The sequence below is a fragment of the Electrona antarctica genome (assembly GCF_951216825.1).
Source record: "Electrona antarctica genome assembly, chromosome: 17".
NCBI lineage: Eukaryota > Metazoa > Chordata > Actinopteri > Myctophiformes > Myctophidae > Electrona > Electrona antarctica.
The window spans coordinates 23,890,776-23,909,286 of record NC_136798.1 but is presented as its reverse complement, the minus strand read 5'-3'; the positions used below and the strand labels follow the sequence as shown (position 1 = coordinate 23,909,286).

At 46.4% G+C, this 18,511-nt stretch overlaps 1 protein-coding gene across 10 annotated transcripts in view; it reads left to right on the top strand.

Moving 5' to 3' along the window:
• Positions 1 to 18,511, top strand: part of lama2 (laminin, alpha 2) — a gene marked incomplete at its 3' end in the record, with an annotated part of 276,178 nt that overhangs the window by 254,022 nt on the left and 3,645 nt on the right. For 6 of the 10 annotated variants that reach the window (XM_079525883.1, XM_079525882.1, XM_079525881.1 and 3 more), the window contains 11 exons: positions 737 to 913; positions 3,673 to 3,850; positions 6,828 to 6,905; positions 10,255 to 10,364; positions 10,668 to 10,761; positions 11,055 to 11,150; positions 11,806 to 11,886; positions 12,296 to 12,373; positions 12,509 to 12,587; positions 13,980 to 14,108; positions 14,317 to 14,447. In XM_079525883.1, the coding sequence (XP_079382009.1) occupies positions 737 to 913; positions 3,673 to 3,850; positions 6,828 to 6,905; positions 10,255 to 10,364; positions 10,668 to 10,761; positions 11,055 to 11,150; positions 11,806 to 11,886; positions 12,296 to 12,373; positions 12,509 to 12,587; positions 13,980 to 14,108; positions 14,317 to 14,447 (1,231 nt within the window). The remainder of the gene's footprint in view (positions 1 to 736; positions 914 to 3,672; positions 3,851 to 6,827; positions 6,906 to 10,254; positions 10,365 to 10,667; positions 10,762 to 11,054; positions 11,151 to 11,805; positions 11,887 to 12,295; positions 12,374 to 12,508; positions 12,588 to 13,979; positions 14,109 to 14,316; positions 14,448 to 18,511) is intronic. The other 4 variants (XM_079525878.1, XM_079525885.1, XM_079525884.1 and 1 more) reach the window with 2 other exon arrangements.

Here is an 18,511-nt window from a genome sequence, read left to right as displayed (position 1 = left end):
GTATGCGACATATGCTGCATACTGAGATGCATTCAAGACACTTGCCTTGTGTCTGACACCTGACTTGTGTCTGAACACAGCTTTGATGGATGTGTTCTGCCCCCCTCCCCCCCCCCCCCCCCCCCATCAAACAAAATGTTTGGTCAAACCATATGGGCTTCCATTGGAAATGCATTGGAGCGGCCATTAAACACAGACACAAGACAAACACAAGACAGGTGTCTTGAATGTGTGAACGCAGCCCAGTAAAGGCATATGTCGACCCCACCTGCTCACCTCCGCCCCACCCCCTCCGGGTGCTGCGGCCATCTTGGATCCTTAACACAATATAAACAAATGGGAGAGGGGTGGGGCTGAGAAAGGCCCTTGATGAAATTCTAATCAACTAATAATAATTAAAGTTTTCAAATAACTGTTAGTGGAGTAAAAGTACAATATTTGCCTTTGAGGTGTAGTGGAGTAGAAGTTTAAAAAAAAAAGTACAGTACTTCAGTACATGTACTTAGCACTCCAGCACTGGCGTTTTGTGGACTGACAGTCAATAATGTTGTTTTCTCCACATAAGTGTCTAATTGTGTGTGTGTGTGTGTGTGTGTGTGTGTGTGTGTGTGTGTGTGTGTGTGTGTGTGTGTGTGTGTGTGTGTGTGTGTGTGTGTGTGGGTGCATGCGTGCGTGCGTGCGTGCGTGCGTGTGTGTGTGTGTGTGCGCGCATGTGCACGTGCGTGTGCGTGCTCAGAATATTTGCGGTGCAGGTGGATGAGGAAGCGAGGAGGGAGGTGGGTCTCCCAGATGACCAGCCGCTCACCTTGCAGCGTCTGTTTTTGGGGGGATTCCCCGCTGCCGTGGAACTGACCACCAACCGGGTCAACGTTCCCTTCCAGGGCTGCATATGGAACCTCATGGTCAACGCTGTGTAGGTCATCCCTCATCCATTCATGTACAGTTGGAGGCCATCGATATTGTCCTTTTCTTTTTGCTGAGGTTTGCGTGATCTGCGCAAAAGGACAGTTAACCCATTTTGGGCGGGAACCCCTTTTGGTGTTTTAAACATTATGTTATAATTTATCTATTGAAAAATAGCAGATCTACAAGCTCATAGCGCGCCACCGAGTGGCGCGCTACGAGCTTGTAGGTCTGCTATTTTTGAAAAATCGTGAAAATATTTATTTCAGAAAACTGGAGGATTTAGAAGGATTTTTTAAAATTTTGAGGTCAGGCCTAAATGGGTCAAATGATAAGGGACAATATCGGTGGCACCCAACTGTACTGTCAAATCTCTAACACAGTGGTTCCCACAGTGGGGTCCGGGGACCAAGACAGTTCCAGGGGGTCCCCAGCTAAATGATCATTAGGAACCAAATGGACCCTTATGGGTCTGTAACTCAGAGAGTGTACAAATGGAACCAAATGGTCCCGTTAAGGGTCCATTTGTTACACTCTCAGAGTTAAATTAACTTTGATTTTATAATATACATTGGGGTCCCAGAGATAGAAATGCCATTAAATGGGAGTCCATAGCCTAATGCATGTTAAATTTGGGGGTCCTTGAAATGAAAATGGTTGAGAATCACTGCTAGAGCCATACAAATCTTCTCTTATCTTCTCAGTGGACGCCAAGTCCACTGGCATGTCTTTTCAAATGGGGGTCCGCAGGCCAATAAGTGTCATAATACGTTGTTGGGAGAACAAGCAATACTTTTATTCCACACCATTTTGTGTTTTATTTTTGTCGCCACATGAGTGCCCTTATATTATATTATATATTATATTTTAATTGTTTATTTAACGCTGAGACTGTACAAATGTTAAATTAACACATCTTACTTTGTACACATTAAAAAAACAGCTCAAACACTGGTTCATGAGCTATTGTTTGGTTAAAGCATTGCACTGGTTCATGAGCTATTGTTTGGTTAAAGCATTGCACTGGTTCATGAGCTATTGTTTGGTTAAAGCATTGCACTGGTTCATGAGCTATTGTTTGGTTAAAGCATTGCACTGGTTCATGAGCTATTGTTTGGTTAAAGCATTGCACTGGTTCATGAGCTATTGTTTGGTTAAAGCATTGCACTGGTTCATGAGCTATTGTTTGGTTAAAGCATTGCACTGGTTCATGAGCTATTGTTTTGTTTGGTTAAAGCATTGCACAGGGAACTGACGTTGCTCATTTCAATATGATATATTTTTCTTCTTTTATATTGGATCATAAAGAAGAGATTTTATGAGGTCATGTTCAGTGTGACACCGCAGCTGGCCTGAAAAGCTCTGTAATGACTGTCCCGTGGCAGAATTGAGTGAAATGTGTCTCTCTCTCTCATGGTTTTATTATATTGGTCATTTGACCATTGTAGGTGGACACTTCCAAGACTGCTCTTGAAGAATATTCTTTTTATTCTTTTTTTTGAGTGGTGTAAACCACTCCTACAACTGGCTTTGTTAGTGCAGAAAAAATGAGCATGGTTGCTATGTTCACCCTGTTCACCCGGGTATGATTTCCTACACCTGGCTTTGTTAGTGCAGAAAAAATGAGCATGGTTGCTATGTTCACCCTGTTCACCCGGGTGTGATTTAATTACGTCAGACATGATTTCATTACGTCAGACAGGCCATACACCACTCAGTTCACACGGGTGTGATTTTTACAAAACATGCATGGCTTTGCAAGACCTGTCTATGACAGGGTCTGTGTCCTTCTGTCCATCCTCCATCCGTCTTTCTGTCTGTTCGTCTGTCTGTCTGTCCGAGCTAATCTCATAAACCGCTGGACCGATCAGCCCCAAATTTGTGTCTTGTGAACAGTGTCACCAGGCTAACATAGAACCCTGCAAAAAATAATAAAAGACCCAGACCCTGAAAGATCACTGGTCTTTTTCATCAAGTCAGGACCTACACACCACTTGGGAGTCGAGTCAGTAGTTTTTTGGAAATTCTTTTGGTCATAATTATGTTTTTATCTGTGTCACCACAGAGAACATATCTTCCTCCTTTCATCTTGTTTGTATATACAGTATGTTCTATACATTTTTTAAATATTTAACTTGTAATAAAGGAGGTCAAAGGGGCTTGAATTGTCCAAAGTCGGGTACGGATGATTTCATCGGCTAGTCTATAAGTCAATGGCGATCGAATCGAACTGAAACCTAAATACACATCACGTACAGCAAGTATACATGCCTAGGTTATTTTTGGATACTTTGGGCCTATAATGGCATGCCTATAACGGTGGTGGATGGCTTTATTTTGATGCTCTGTCTAGAGTAACCTATGAGAATAAATCCCTGCTAATTTGTTTGTGTGAAGCAATGATGATGATGATGATGATGATAAACCAGTGTCTCTCTCAGCAGTAATAGAGCTGTCCAGTATCATAAACACACTCATAACTCAAATGCTTACACTCATATTTCACCCGTGTGTGTGAGTGTGTGTGTGTGTGTGTGTGTGTGTGTGTGTGTGTGTGTGTGTGTGTGTGTGTGTGTGTGTGTGTGTGTGTGTGTGTGTGTGTGTGTGTGTGTGCGCGCGTGTGCGTGTGCGTGAGTGATCTTCTTTCTGCCATATGACCTCATTTCTAACAGAGGTCACTTTTGAAAACTCATAGTTGACACTGTTATTCTTCAATATATTCATGTCTGCCTGTCGGCCTGCCCCTCCCCTCCCCTCCTCTCCCCCCAGTCTCTCAGACTTCTCCCAGCCTGTGTCGTTTGAGAACGCTGAAATAGGTCAGTGCCCCAACCTGGCGCCCCCTCCCCCGCCCGCTGTCCTCCCAGACGAAGGGGAGGAAGAGGAGGAGCCTAAACCGGCCCCTCCTCCGACCCAAGCCCCCGCCACGCAACCACCGGCGGTCGCTACCGTAAGTAGCGTGCACACACACACACACACACACACACACACACACACACACACACACACAAACATACACACACACACACACACGTAAAACATGTAATCTAATATACTCACGTTTTATCACTGACCTGTTTTGTTTTTTACGTGAAAAAAAAGTGTACCAGTATTCACACAAATGTAAAACATAGTGCAAGCATAATATAAAAGTATTAACACATACCAAACCTCCTGTCTTTCACACAGACACACACACGCGCACGCGTGCGCACGCACACTCACACGGCTATTTCTGTGTGATAAAGGGCAGTGATGGCCTCGCTGTGTTAGCTTAGCGCTCCATCACACAGCAGTTGCACAGCCCATTAAGTCTGCTTTATTGTGCCTTTAGCCCTGATCCAACGAGCTAGACCTCTGACAGGCTATCATACAGCAGAGTGCAGAGCCATGCCGCTGCGCTACGCTACGCTAGGCTAGCTCTGCTGCCGCACGCGGCTTTATGCTTTACGACCTCACTGCCGCCATAGCTCTCCAGGTTAGCATTTAGGTGCCAAGCTAAGAGGGCTGACAAGGCTGTTAGTCACTGCATAGGCTGGCAGTAGTTCACCTGCTTCATAATATATAGACCGGCCATAGGTTAGCCGTCAGTCAGCTGCTAAATGAAAGCACTGAACTGCAGTTTGTCATGCAGTACACCGCCACAGCGCTACAAACTGCAGTTTGTCATGCAGTACACCGCCACAGCGCTACAAAAGACCGCTATATTTCTCATCTGCTGTTCTAGGCGTGCTACAGTGCTACTCTGCTTCATGCAGGCAGGCCACATGTTGCTAACAACCCCAGATTGATGAATTAGTATTTTAATCAGTATCCATAATAGGCAGTTTAATATTCAATTCATATGCACTAATATGCTATACTACAGTGTCTGCATTCTCAGAAGGAATTAGTCTTAATAGTGCTAAATAGACATCCTAATAGAACTCCAGTGGAGCGGGGAGGCACAGGCACAATGGGAATTGGGAAGCTTGGTTTACAAATGGACATTTATAACCTTGTTGCCCCATGGCCCTTATGTTACACTTAAACTTTGTCCATTGTCACTTAATCAGATTTTGCACAGTTCCTTAAAAGCATAGTATGTAATGTTACCCTCTATTTATTACAAAACAGTATATAGTATTGTATACATTTTGTACACATCATATCTCTCTAGCAGCATTGGAGTAGTGTGGGGGTGTTTATACCTGCAGAAACACATTACACTCTCGCTGTATTTTGCTCTTTTCACGGTTTGTTTTGGTCGCCCCAACCTTCCCCGTCTACCATAACAAACAGTGTTTTGGTTGCCCCAACCTTCCCCGTCTACCATAACAAACAGTGTTTTGGTTGCCCCAACCTTCCCCGTCTACCATAACAAGCAGTGAAAACACCTAAATACTAAATCCAGCGGGAGGGCAATGTGTTTCACCACCACACTACTCCAGTGGCTGATGACTGCTGCCATAGAGGGAAACATGGAGAATATGTAATGACTGCTGCCATAGAGGGAAACATGGAGAATATGGAATGACTGCTGCCATAGAGGGAAACATGGAGAATATGGAATGACTGCTGCCATAGAGGGAAACATGGAGAATATGTAATGGTTTGTTATGTAAACAGTTAACCAGTGGCTGATGACTGCTGCCATAGAGGGAAACATGGAGAATATGTAATGGTTTGTTATGTAAACAGTTAACCAGTGGCTGATGACTGCTGCCATAGAGGGAAACATGGAGAATATGTAATGGTTTGTTATGTAAACAGTTAACCAGTGGCTGATGACTGCTGCCATAGAGGGAAACATGGAGAATATGTAATGGTTTGTTATGTAAACAGTTAACCAGTGGCTGATGACTGCTGCCATAGAGGGAAACATGGAGAATATGTAATGGTTTGTTATGTAAACAGTTAACCAGTGGCTGATGACTGCTGCCATAGAGGGAAACATGGAGAATATGTAATGGTTTGTTATGTAAACAGTTAACCAGTGGCTGATGACTGCTGCCATAGAGGGAAACATGGAGAATATGTAATGGTTTGTTATGTAAACAGTTAACCAGTGGCTGATGACTGCTGCCATAGAGGGAAACATGGAGAATATGTAATGGTTTGTTATGTAAACAGTTAACCAGTGGCTGATGACTGCTGCCATAGAGGGAAACATGGAGAATATGTAATGGTTTGTTATGTAAACAGTTAACCAGTGGCTGATGACTGCTGCCATAGAGGGAAACATGGAGAATATGTAATGGTTTGTTATGTAAACAGAAACATGGAGAATATGTAATGGTTTGTTATGTAAACAGTTAACCAGTGGCTGATGACTGCTGCCATAGAGGGAAACATGGAGAATATGTAATGGTTTGTTATGTAAACAGTTAACCAGTGGCTGATGACTGCTGCCATAGAGGGAAACATGGAGAATATGTAATGGTTTGTTATGTAAACAGTTAACCAGTGGCTGATGACTGCTGCCATAGAGGGAAACATGGAGAATATGTAATGGTTTGTTATGTAAACAGTTATATATTAACTCAATTAACTCTAGCATGTTATAATAGGCAAATGTAGACAAACATTTGGCGAGAATACAGAAACATTTGTCAGAGATTGCTGTGCTACGAGCAAACAACCATGACACAATGAGAGCTTTTTGAGGCTATTTCGGCTAGTATATCGATGCACAATGAAGTATAATAGGGTTCAATGATTTATCAGAGTCAGAGCTATAACCTCAAGCCTTGTGCATTGACAGTATTCTGAGAACAAATCCTAATAATATGTTTGTGTTCTGTCTGAGCTGTTTGTCATGTCATCTTTGGGTACATGCTGACCGGGGGGCACTATGAGTGTCACGCACGCTGTAGCCATTCTGATTGGCTGTGCGGCCATCATCACTAACCTCTGCTGTCCCCTCCCACTGACCCCACGGCCTATAGGAAGCCACGCTCCCTGCTCCCCCTGCGCCCACTGTAACCTCGGCTGCTGCCCCTCCCACGGAGCCTGCCCCTGACACGGTACACACACACACACACACACACACACACACACACACACACACACACACACACACACACACACACACACACACACACACAACCAGTTCCTTTCCCCTCCATCAGGCGCCACAGCTAACCAGGGCGAGACAGTATAGAGACCAGGATTACTGGCTGCATGTTTTTTGTGAGGGTACCCTACCTACCCTAGAGGACACGGGGAGAACATGTGAGGGTACCCTACCTACCCTAGAGGACACGGGGAGAACATGTGAGGGTACCCTACCTACCCTAGAGGACACGGGGAGAACATGTGAGGGTACCCTACCTCCCTAGAGGACACGGGGAGAACATGTGAGGGTACCCTACCTCCCTAGAGGACACGGGGAGAACATGTGAGGGTACCCTACCTCCCTAGAGGACACGGGGAGAACATGTGAGGGTACCCTACCTACCCTAGGGGACACGGGGAGAACATGTGAGGGTACCCTACCTACCCTAGGGGACACGGGGAGAACATGTGAGGGTACCCTACCTACCCTAGGGGACACGGGGAGAACATGTGAGGGTACCCTACCTCCCTAGAGGACACGGGGAGAACATGTGAGGGTACCCTACCTACCCTAGAGGACACGGGGAGAACATGTGAGGGTACCCTACCTACCCTAGAGGACACGGGGAGAACATGTGAGGGTACCCTACCTACCCTAGAGGACACGGGGAGAACATGTGAGGGTACCCTACCTACCCTAGAGGACACGGGGAGAACATGTGAGGGTACCCTACCTCCCTAGAGGACACGGGGAGAACATGTGAGGGTACCCTACCTACCCTAGGGGACACGGGGAGAACATGTGAGGGTACCCTACCTCCCTAGAGGACACGGGGAGAACATGTGAGGGTACCCTACCTACCCTAGAGGACACGGGGAGAACATGTGAGGGTACCCTACCTCCCTAGAGGACACGGGGAGAACATGTGAGGGTACCCTACCTACCCTAGGGGACACGGGGAGAACATGTGAAAATGTCCAACAACACACACACGCACGCACGCACGCACGCACGCACGCACGCGCACACACTCACACTCACACGAACAGTAACACGCTCGCACGCACAGACACGCACAGACACGCACAGAGATTATACATACACACATAGGCATACACAAAAACTTGTCTGAATGACTTGAGATTCTATTGACGTGACCTCCAACCAAAGGCAAAGCCCTCTGTCTGAATAGGAGCCTGTCTGCCCATTGTTAGCTTAATGGAAGCATGGATGGATGGGGGGGGACCAGGAGGAGAGAAAAACGTAAGATGACAAGAGAGAGAGAGAGAGAGAGAGAGAGAGAGAGAGAGAGAGGCTGGTCCTGCTGAACAGAGTGACGTCCTCCTTTTGTGGTCTTTAATGGAAAGGCCGTGGAAAGAGGACGGTGGGCACAGAGAGGAACGAGTTTCCAGAACGAACTACGTCTCCCTTTTGTTAGTTAGAGGAGAGTGGAGGAGGGGTGGAGGGGTGGAGGGGTGGAGGGTGGAGGGGTGTAGGGGTGGAGGGGTGGAGGGTGGAGGGGTGGAGGGGTGGAGGGTAGAGGGGTGGAGGTGTGGAGGGTGGAGGGTGGAGGGGTGGGGGTGTGGAGGGGTGGAGGGTGGAGGGGTGGGGGTGTGGAGGGGTGGAGGGTGGAGGGGTGTGGAGGGTGGAGGGGTGGAGGGGTGGAGGGTGGAGGGGTGGGGGTGTATGAGGATGAAGCGAGAGTGATAAGAGCTGTGCAACGCTCGTTACAAAGCAAGGTCACGGTACCAGGGATTGTATAGCATCTTGTTCACCTGGAACGCACAAACGCACGCGTCCACACACACACTAACTTTATGGTTAATATTCACACGCACAAAAACACTGGAGGAATCACAGCAGCCTTAGTTGTTACTGTAGCAGTACCTGAGAGGAGAGGAGAGGAGAGGAGAGGAGGAGAGGAGAGGAGAGGAGAGGAGAGGAGAGGAGAGGAGAGGAGAGGAGAGGAGAGGAGAGGAGAGGAGAGGAGAGGCGTATCTACAATAAGGCAAGGGCAGGCGTCCGCCTGTCCAAATCCATGTCTGGCCTGGCCAAAATCCATACAATGAGAAAAAAAGAAGACCAAAACAAGACCTGAGAACTATTAATGGACAGCTGATTGGCCGTTGCGGTAGAGCGCGACCCTCAATCACCCATTGGAATGTAAATGCATGCCTTTCAGCCTTTGTATCCTACTCGTCTGGCAGGTATATCTCTTTGAAAACCTTTAGTGCTACGATTGTGCGCGGGGAGACGACACATGATCTTGCCTGCCCAAAACGTAATTCCTGGATACGCCTCTGGGAGAGGAGAGGAGAGGAGAGGAGAGGAGAGGAGAGGGGAGGGGAGGGGAGAGGAGAGGAGAGGAGAGGAGAGGAGAGGAGAGGAGAGGAGAGGAGAGGAGAGGAGAGGAGAGGAGAGGAGAGGAGAGGAGAGGAGAGGAGACAAAGAAAGCAAGAGAAATGTAAACTGGAGTGCAGAGAAGAAAACAAGAAGTGAAGAAGAGGGAAAAGCAAATACGGTAGAAGAAGAGAAATGTGGTTGAGCGGTTGAGCTGAGAGGCTGTACATGTTACAACAGTGACACAGTGTGGTCACAAAGTGAGCTACACTCACGTCACACGCTTCAATAGAGGAGAGAGAATAACAGGAAATCAAGTAAATCAGAGAATAGTAAAGAAAAGTACAGGGGAGTAGAGTAAAGGTGGGAGTAGGAAGGGTGGATAAAAGGAATAAAGAAAACAAAGAAGAAAAATGGATTGGTGGAAAGAATTATAAAATATTATATAAATGAGATAAAAGACAGGAGAAGAAAGGGAAAGCCACAACATTCTGTTACAACAACGATGTTACAACACTGACATCTTCAGTAGTATAACCAGATGACCTTAACTTCACTCCATCACATTCAAAAGAAATACACCTGGATTATTTGTGTCTTACTCCTCATCCACACTGCCAGCGATGCGAGCGAGCGAACGATGAAATCTCATTAGAATACATGTTTTTCAATGATACCGTCCTGACGTGTAGATGTTACCCTTAAAACTAAGATTATCGCTGAAAAATAATGTTTTTTTAATGACAGAAGTAGCCACTACGACCACAAATGTCCCAAGAAACTAGCTAGCCCAGCCACCGAGTCTGCTGTGCTCTGGGAGAAAAGCACGGCTGAATTCTTTGTTTTGATTAGCCGTTCCAATATCGTGGTTAAATCACGGCTAGAAAGCTGTTTCAACCAATCCGATTGCTTACTCGAAACGACCTATTGTATAATAGTACTTTTTGCACCTCTGCTGACGCGTGTCCATTTCCCAGGATGCGTGTGGACCAGGCCTGGCTGCAGCCATGGAGAAGGCCTATCAGTTCGGACTCACAAAGAACAGCCACATGAGCTTCGCCTTCGACGACGCCAAAGTCAGAGAGAAGTATGCATCTCAGTCCACATGTAAAGTCACCAGCCTGCACTGCATGGATTCATTAACAGAATATTTTGTTCCGACTATGTAATAAATACCAAATACACAGCCAAGCAATGTGTTAATCGTAAGTGTGTGTGTGTGTGTGTGTGTGTGTGTGTGTGTGTGTGTGTGTGTGTGTGTGTGTGTGTGTGTGTGTGTGTGTGTGTGTGTGTGTGTGTGTGTGTGTGTGTGTGTGTGTGTGTGTGTGTGTGTGTGTGTGTGTGTGTTCGTGCGTGCGTGCGTGCGTGTGTGCGCGTGTGCGCGTGTTAGGCTGATATTTGAGTTTGAGCTCAGGACTAAGGAGGAATCTGGACTGGTTTTCTACATGGCCAGATTCAACCATGCAGACTTTGTTACCATCCAGGTATCTATCTACTGCTCCGTCACTCCTAACCTCCATTGTATTATAACATACAGACAGACTTTGTTACCATCCAGGTATCTATCTACTGCTCCGTCACTCCTAACCTCCATTGTATTATAACATACAGACAGACTTTGCAAAGTTTGGGCTAACCCAATAAAGGGGAGGGGGGGGAGACATGTGTGTGTTCATGCGTTACGATCTGAGACATGAAAGAAATCTAACATCTAGCCATTTCTCTCTCTCTGTCTCTCTGTCTCTCTCTCTCTCTCTCTCTCTCTCTCTCTCCTCAGATAAAGGATGGCCAGGTGTGTCTGGCCTTTGACCTGGGTAATGGGAACATATCTGGCTGCGTTCCTCTCTCCATCAGCGATGGGACTTGGCACAAGGTGAACTGGCTCATTCACTCACTGTCCATTCATTTTCCATTCATCCCTTTAACACGTTTGCTAGGCTTTCAGTTGTGTTCAACAGTTTTTACTTTAGGTCACATTTTCATACACACATGTGTAGGCCTCCTGTCACATATTCTTCTTTTGCTCGGTGAGAACTGAAGCCAGCCTCCACTGTTAGTCAGTCAGCTGTCCTTGACAAGTGACGGGCCATAAGTCACGTCATGTTTGAATAAACCAAGAAAGCTCTCCTGAACCTGAAATATGGTGTGGGGACTTCAGACTTTGAAATGAATGTAAATTGGAAAATGTAATAATAATAATAGTAAAATAGAAAATAACGCCTTTGAATAATATTAATTTAATATAAAATCTGGGCTTGTTTGGTACAAGATAGAAGCAGTCAGAGTTCATGTGCATGCAGGGAACAGTGACACACTGCAGGGCAGGCACACTGACACACTGAGGACATTATACTGTAGGATAAGACATTGCTTGTTTAATTTTGTGTCACGCTATATTTGGCTATTTAAAAATAAATCACCCTTAAGTGGTCGTATTTGTTTATGACAAGGCTTACAATGATACTTGGTGTTGGTTATTATTATACGTTTTATTGTACTTACCTCTATCCTCACTGTGTTTAAATCAGGTCAAGGTGTTGCGTAACCAGAAGAGAGGTCAGCTGTCTGTGGACAATGTCTACAATAAAGTGATATTCAGTCCTAAGAAGGTACGTTACTGTCTCTGTTAGCCTTATAGTATGTCTGTCAATCTACAAGCTCACAATCGCAACGCGTGGCAGCGCGACCCGTTTTCAGCGAATATTGCCTGTTCTTGGTGCATGAAACCTGTGCACAACTGCAAGTATAACATAATGAATTACAATTGCAACCACACACATAACCCACATGACCTGCATGATATAGGTATACTCAAGATAAATCTGTGTACTCCAGTACCCAATTATCTTCATGGCTGTTAGTACTACCCCTACTGTATGTCTATGAGTGTATAGTTAGTTTAACTTAGTTTAAAGGAAGTGTAAAATAAATATATTTGAAGAATTTTATTTTTACAATAATTCTCTCTCTCTCTCTCTCTCTCTCTCTCTCTCTCTCTCTCTCTCTCTCTCTCTCCAGGCTGACTTGCTGGATGTGGTGGGAACGGTTTATTTGGGTGGATTGCCACCCAACTACTCCACCAAGAGGATAGGACCGGTAATTACACACACACGCACCCACGCACACACACACACACACACACACACACACACACACACACACACAGACACAGACACAGACGAACTAGAAAACACTCTACATTAAAACTATTGTGTGTCTCTCTCCGTCTAGATTCTCTACAGTATCAACGGCTGCATTCGTAACTTTAGGATGTCTGGACACGGTGTGAGCCTTAAACCATCGGTTCCAGGTAATGCATCTATTTATCTATTCTATAGACTAGAGTCCATTGTGATCCTCTCAGCCTCATGACACTGTGTCAGTGGTTGGTGGTTTATCTATTCTATAGACTAGAGTCCATTGTGATCCTCTCAGCCTCATGACACTGTGTCAGTGGTTGGTGGTTTATCTATTCTATAGACTAGAGTCCATTGTGATCCTCTCAGCCTCATGACACTGTGTCATCTATTTATCTATTCTATAGACTAGAGTCCATTGTGATCCTCTCAGCCTCATGACACTGTGTCTATTTATCTATTCTATAGACTAGAGTCCATTGTGATCCTCTCAGCCTCATGACACTGTGTCAGTGGTTGGTGGTTCTATTCTATAGACTAGAGTCCATTGTGATCCTCTCAGCCTCATGACACTGTGTCATCTATTTATCTATTCTATAGACTAGAGTCCATTGTGATCCTCTCAGCCTCATGACACTGTGTCTATTTATCTATTCTATAGACTAGAGTCCATTGTGATCCTCTCAGCCTCATGACACTGTGTCAGTGGTTGGTGGTTGTATGAGAAGCTTAGTTTGATGCATGTGTTCCATAACGTTGCTGTTGGATGGAAACATCATTATGGTCATGCATATAACATTTATGTTCAAATTATTCAAATTCAAAAATGGCAAAAATAGCAGATCAGTTTGTTCCTGACAACAACGACAAGCCTATTTCTGGAGAAGAGATTTGGGGCCCTATCTTGCCTATCCCTAAACTTATTTGCCATATGTTACTATTTTGAAAAAACATTTTAAAATAGTTCTAGCCGATCTGCATCGACGCAGATAAGGGGTAAGATATAACTGATGTAAAAATGAGTGGTGCTAGTAGTATAGACCCCTGAGGGACTCCGGTCTATAGGGAGGTATATAGGGATTAAATAGCGAAAACAGTTGATCTAAATAACATGAGTTTGTAGATTAGCTATTATCAGCAGCAGAGCACCAGCAGAGAAACAGAGTATTTGTACATGGTGGTAGTGAGTAAAACATGTGAACACTTCCTGACACCAACCAAGGACAGTCTAAGAAGGATGAGACGCGAAGACCGTACGGGCGACGCCATGTTGCTTTGGAAGGAAAGAAACATGCGCAGTTGAGACCAAGGAAGCTGAACGCGGAAGTGTTGGCTGCATATAGCCCATTGCGCATGTTTCTTTCCTTCCAAAGCAACATGGCGTCGCCCGTACGGTCTTCGCGTCTCATCCTTCTTAGACTATCCTTGACACCAACAGAGAAACAGAGTATTTGTACATGGTGGTAGTGAGTAAAACATCTGAACGTTTCCTGACACCAGCAGAGAAACAGAGTATTTGTACATGGTGGTAGTGAGTAAAACATCTGAACGCTTCCTGACACCAGCAGAGAAACCGGAACTGGAACACTTCAACCTGGACATGGCCACGCCCACTGGCAGTCACATGGTGGGAAGCTGCTTCACCTCCACAGAGACGGGGACCTATTTCCATGGCAGTGGCTTCCTCAAAGCAGGTGGGCTTCCTGTTATACTGTGGCTGCAACACTTCATCACAGTCATCCATTTCATCCATTATTAAAACAATAATATTTAATTTGGGAAGCAACTCTGTTTAATATCCATTCTGCCTCTGTGTGTGTGTGTGTGTGTGTGTGTGTGTGTGTGTGTGTGTGTGTGTGTGTGTGTGTGTGTGTGTGTGTGTGTGTGTGTGTGTGTGTGTAGTGTCGACCTACAGAGTGGGTCTAGATGTCAGTGTATCTCTGGAGTTCAGAACCAGCAGAACTAACGGGGTTCTGTTGGCAGTCAGTAACCAGGGCAACGAGGGACTGGGCCTGGAGATCAATCAGGGAAAGGTGCGTGAGCATGTGCGCAAACACACACGCACGCACGCGCACACACACACACACACACACACACACACACACACACACACACACACACAAAGCCTATCCCAAGTCCGTAAATCAACATTGTAACAGGCTGTATCAACTCTGTATAATAATCTAGACGAGACTGGCGTGTATCCTTACGTGTGGCTTTATTGACAACTCTTATTAATGTAACACCTCAATAGCTGGGTGCGTCACCTAATGTGTTCCCCCGTACCTGCACACATAGGTTCCTATGCATATCTCCACATCTCCCTCTTTTAGTCGATTACCAACATTTATTTTTAAACAAACAACTGTTAATTTCTTTTACTGTAATTACACACAATTATTTTCTTTTACTTCAACTCAAGCGTATACAGTATGAAATCTACTATTAAAGAATTACTAAGCATAACACACATTATAACTTTTTAAATGAATTACTTGTAGCATATATTTTCTTTTAACCAATGCAAATATATTAATGAACTTAAATTCACTTTTGCTATCTAGAGGGTCAGGGTAGACTGCCTGAGTCCCCGAAGCTGTGCAGGGATTATTCTGCCCTGTTTATCAACAGCTCTATTCTAAGACAAGTTATTATAAGTCCATTCTGACTGGTCTTTTAATCATGCGCCCTGATCTAGTAACTGTAGAAGTAGGAGTCTCTGGAATGACCCTGATGTGGGATCGGTTTCTGCGAAGACTTCCTGAGGGCAGCTCGATGTTGTAGGACCTTGGTGTCTGGGCTGGACCTGTGATGATTCCAGGCTGCTCGGTGTTCTTCACCCAGACTCTTTGTCCTGGTCTGAGCTCTTGTCTCTGCCGTGTGCGGTGTCTTTTGTTGAACCAGGATGCTTGTTTCTCCTTCATTTCCTGATCCTTCTCTTTGAAAGCCTGTAGGTCAGGCCACCTCAGCTCCAACTTCTCCTGACTGACGGGCAGTGGCGTTCTGATGTTCCGACCCATCAGCAGTTGTGCAGGAGATGCTCCTTGCGCCAGAGGTGTGGCTCTGTAAGCCATGAGGGCCTTGTATGGATCCTCTCCCTTCTTCAGGAGAGATTTGACTGTTCCCACAGCCCTTTCAGCCTCCGAATTCCCTTGAGGATAACGGGGGCTGCTGGTCACATGGTTGAAGTCGTACTCTCTTGCAAAGTCCGCAAACTCTGCTGCAGCAAACTGGGGACCATTATCTGTGACCAGAACCACCGGGACCCCATGACGTGAGAAGATAGACTTCAACTTCTCCTTTACATGAGCTGAGGTAGTAGAAGTGAGGTGAGCTACCTCTATGAAGCGTGAGAAGTAGTCAACCACCACCAGGTACATAGCTGCGTTCCACTGGAACAGATCCGCTCCAACACGCTGCCATGGCCTGTCTGGCAACGGTGTCGTCAGAAGTGGGTCTGGGAAGTTGTGTGCCTCCTTTGCACATATCGCACAGTTTTCCACTTTCTGCTTAATCCGCTTTGACAGACCCGGCCACCAAACGGACTGTTGTGCTCTGGCGATACACTTTGTGATTCCCTGGTGACCTTCGTGAACTTTGTTCAGCATCTCCTCTTGCATAGAGTCAGGGATGACAAGTCGTTCGCTTTTCATCAGCAGTCCATCTGCAATCAGCAGGTCCTGGCGATACTGCCAATACTGCTTAAGTTCTGGTGCGAGAGCCCTCCTGTTTGGAGGCCATCCAGTTTGCACCAGGTCCTTTAGTCTTTTGCAGATACTGTCTGCATCTTGTGCGACTCTGATCTGCGCCAGCCTCCCTTCTGACGCAGGTAGGTGCTCCACCACTTGGTTGACGTAAGCACCCACATCCTTCTCCAGCTGCGTTTCTTCAGCCGTCGGCGGCGCTTGGATCGGGGCCCTGGACAGCGCGTCTGCTGTAATCAGGTTCTTCCCCGGTACATGTTCAATCGTGTATGTGAAGCGAAGCAATCGCAGTCTGAATCTCAGGATTCTAGGGGGCAAGTCATCAAGGGCTCTGCTCCCCAGCAAGGAAATGAGGGGCTTGTGGTCTGTCTGTATCAAAAAGTCCATCCCTATGAGATAGGACTGAAAGCGCTCACACGCCCAGGTCAGCGCCAACGCCTCTTTTTCGATTTGTGCGTAACGACGCTCCGCCTCCAGCATGCTGCGTGAGATGAAGGCGACTGGACGCCATTCGCCTGACGTTTGCTTCTGAGACAGAACCCCTCCAAGTCCAAATGAGGAAGCGTCTGCTGCAACTTTTGTCATCCTTTTTGGGCAGTATTGTGCCAAGACAGTGGCTGAGCTCAGCTCCCGGCGCAGCTCCTCGAATGCACGCTGCTGCATGCTCCCCCACGCCCAGTCGTTCTCAGCTTTGAGCAGCTCTCTTATGGGCTGTGAGAGCTCGGCAATACGTGGCGAGAACTTCCCCACATAATTCACCATGCCCAGATATCTTCTTACACCTGCAATGTCTGTGGGTGTGGGCATGTCTGTGATCGCCTTAATTTTACTTGGGTCTGCTTCTAGGCCCTGGGCACTGACAATGTGACCTAGGAACTTGACACGGTCCACAGCAAACTGGCATTTTTCATCATTGAGTGTCAGCCCTTCCTTCTGTAGTCTCTCCAACACTTTGCTCAGCCTGTGGTCATGTTGTTCACGCGATGATCCAAAGACGAGGATGTCATCCGCATGACACACTGTTCCTTCCAGTCCTTCCAGCATCTGTGAGAGCCTCTTCTGAAAGTGCTCAGGTGCAGACGAAATCCCAAAAGGCAACCTGTGAAAACAGTACCTCCCTAGCGGCGTGATGAACGTCGTCAGGGGGACTGATTCTGGGTGCAGTGGCACCTGCCAGAAACCAGCTGTGGCGTCGAGTTTTGTAAACACATTCGCTCCCGACAGCTTGGCGAGGGTTTCATCGACTGCCGGCAGAATGAGCCTTTCACGGCAGACATATTGATTCAGGTGGGTCAGATCCACGCAGATCCTGATTTTTCCGTTGGGCTTTGGTGCCACAACAATCCCTGCGCACCACTCTGTGGGCTCATCGATGGGCGCGATCACTCCCAGAGTCTCCATTCTCTGAATTTCCTCCTTGACTTTGTCAATTAAGGGTATAGGCACCCGGCGTGGCAGTGACAATGCATAGGGCTTGGCATCCTCTGTCAGCTTAATTTTGTACATGCCCTGCAGGCATCCCAGGCCTGTGAAAACTTTGGGGTACAGCCTTTTAATGTCAATTGCCTGCCCTTGAACACTGTCAACCGTGTAGGCCAACTTCAGTTCTTCTATTGCTGGCAAACCAAGTAGTGGTGTGGCTAATTTTCGTATGACAAACACTGGCTGTTCAGTTGTCTGGTCTTTGTACTTTATTATGCCATTGAATTGTCCACTTACTCGTAAAGCGTTGTCGCCTGGTCCCAGCAGTCTCTTTGTTGCAGTGACGAGTGGGCCATGCCGCTTCTTTGAGTAGACTTTAGCCGGAATGGCTGTCACGTCTGCTCCTGTATCCAGCTTAAAAGTGATTTGTTGGTCATTCAACATCAGCGTCTTCTGCCATGTGTTTGACTGACCTCCTGCAGACACTTGTCCCAAGAAAACAGTCTCTACTTCCCGTTCCTGGAGTTCATCTACTCTGCTTGACTTTGTTTTACAGAGAGCCGCATAGTGGCCTTTCTTGTGGCATTTCCTGCACTCTGCGTCCCTTGCAGCACAGTTGTTTAGGGAATGTAGCGGTGCTTTGCCACATCGTCCACAGTTCTTCTGCCCTCTTTCATAGTCTGTTTGACCCTTGCTTTGGGCACCTCTCCCTGTCTGTGTTTGTCTCTGAAACTTTTTCTTGAACTTCATCATGTCCACATTAGCTTCTCTATGGTCCGTGCTATTTGTGTCACGCACAATGGGCTGTTGCTTTTTAATTTCTTCATGTTGTCTTATTTTTAGGACAGCTTTTGCCAGAGTTAACTCACTGTCCAGCTGCAGACTCTCTGACAGGCCCTGGTGTCTTATGCCGACCACCAACCTGTCTCTGATCAACTCTTCCTGCATTGCACCATATTGGCAGTGTTCTG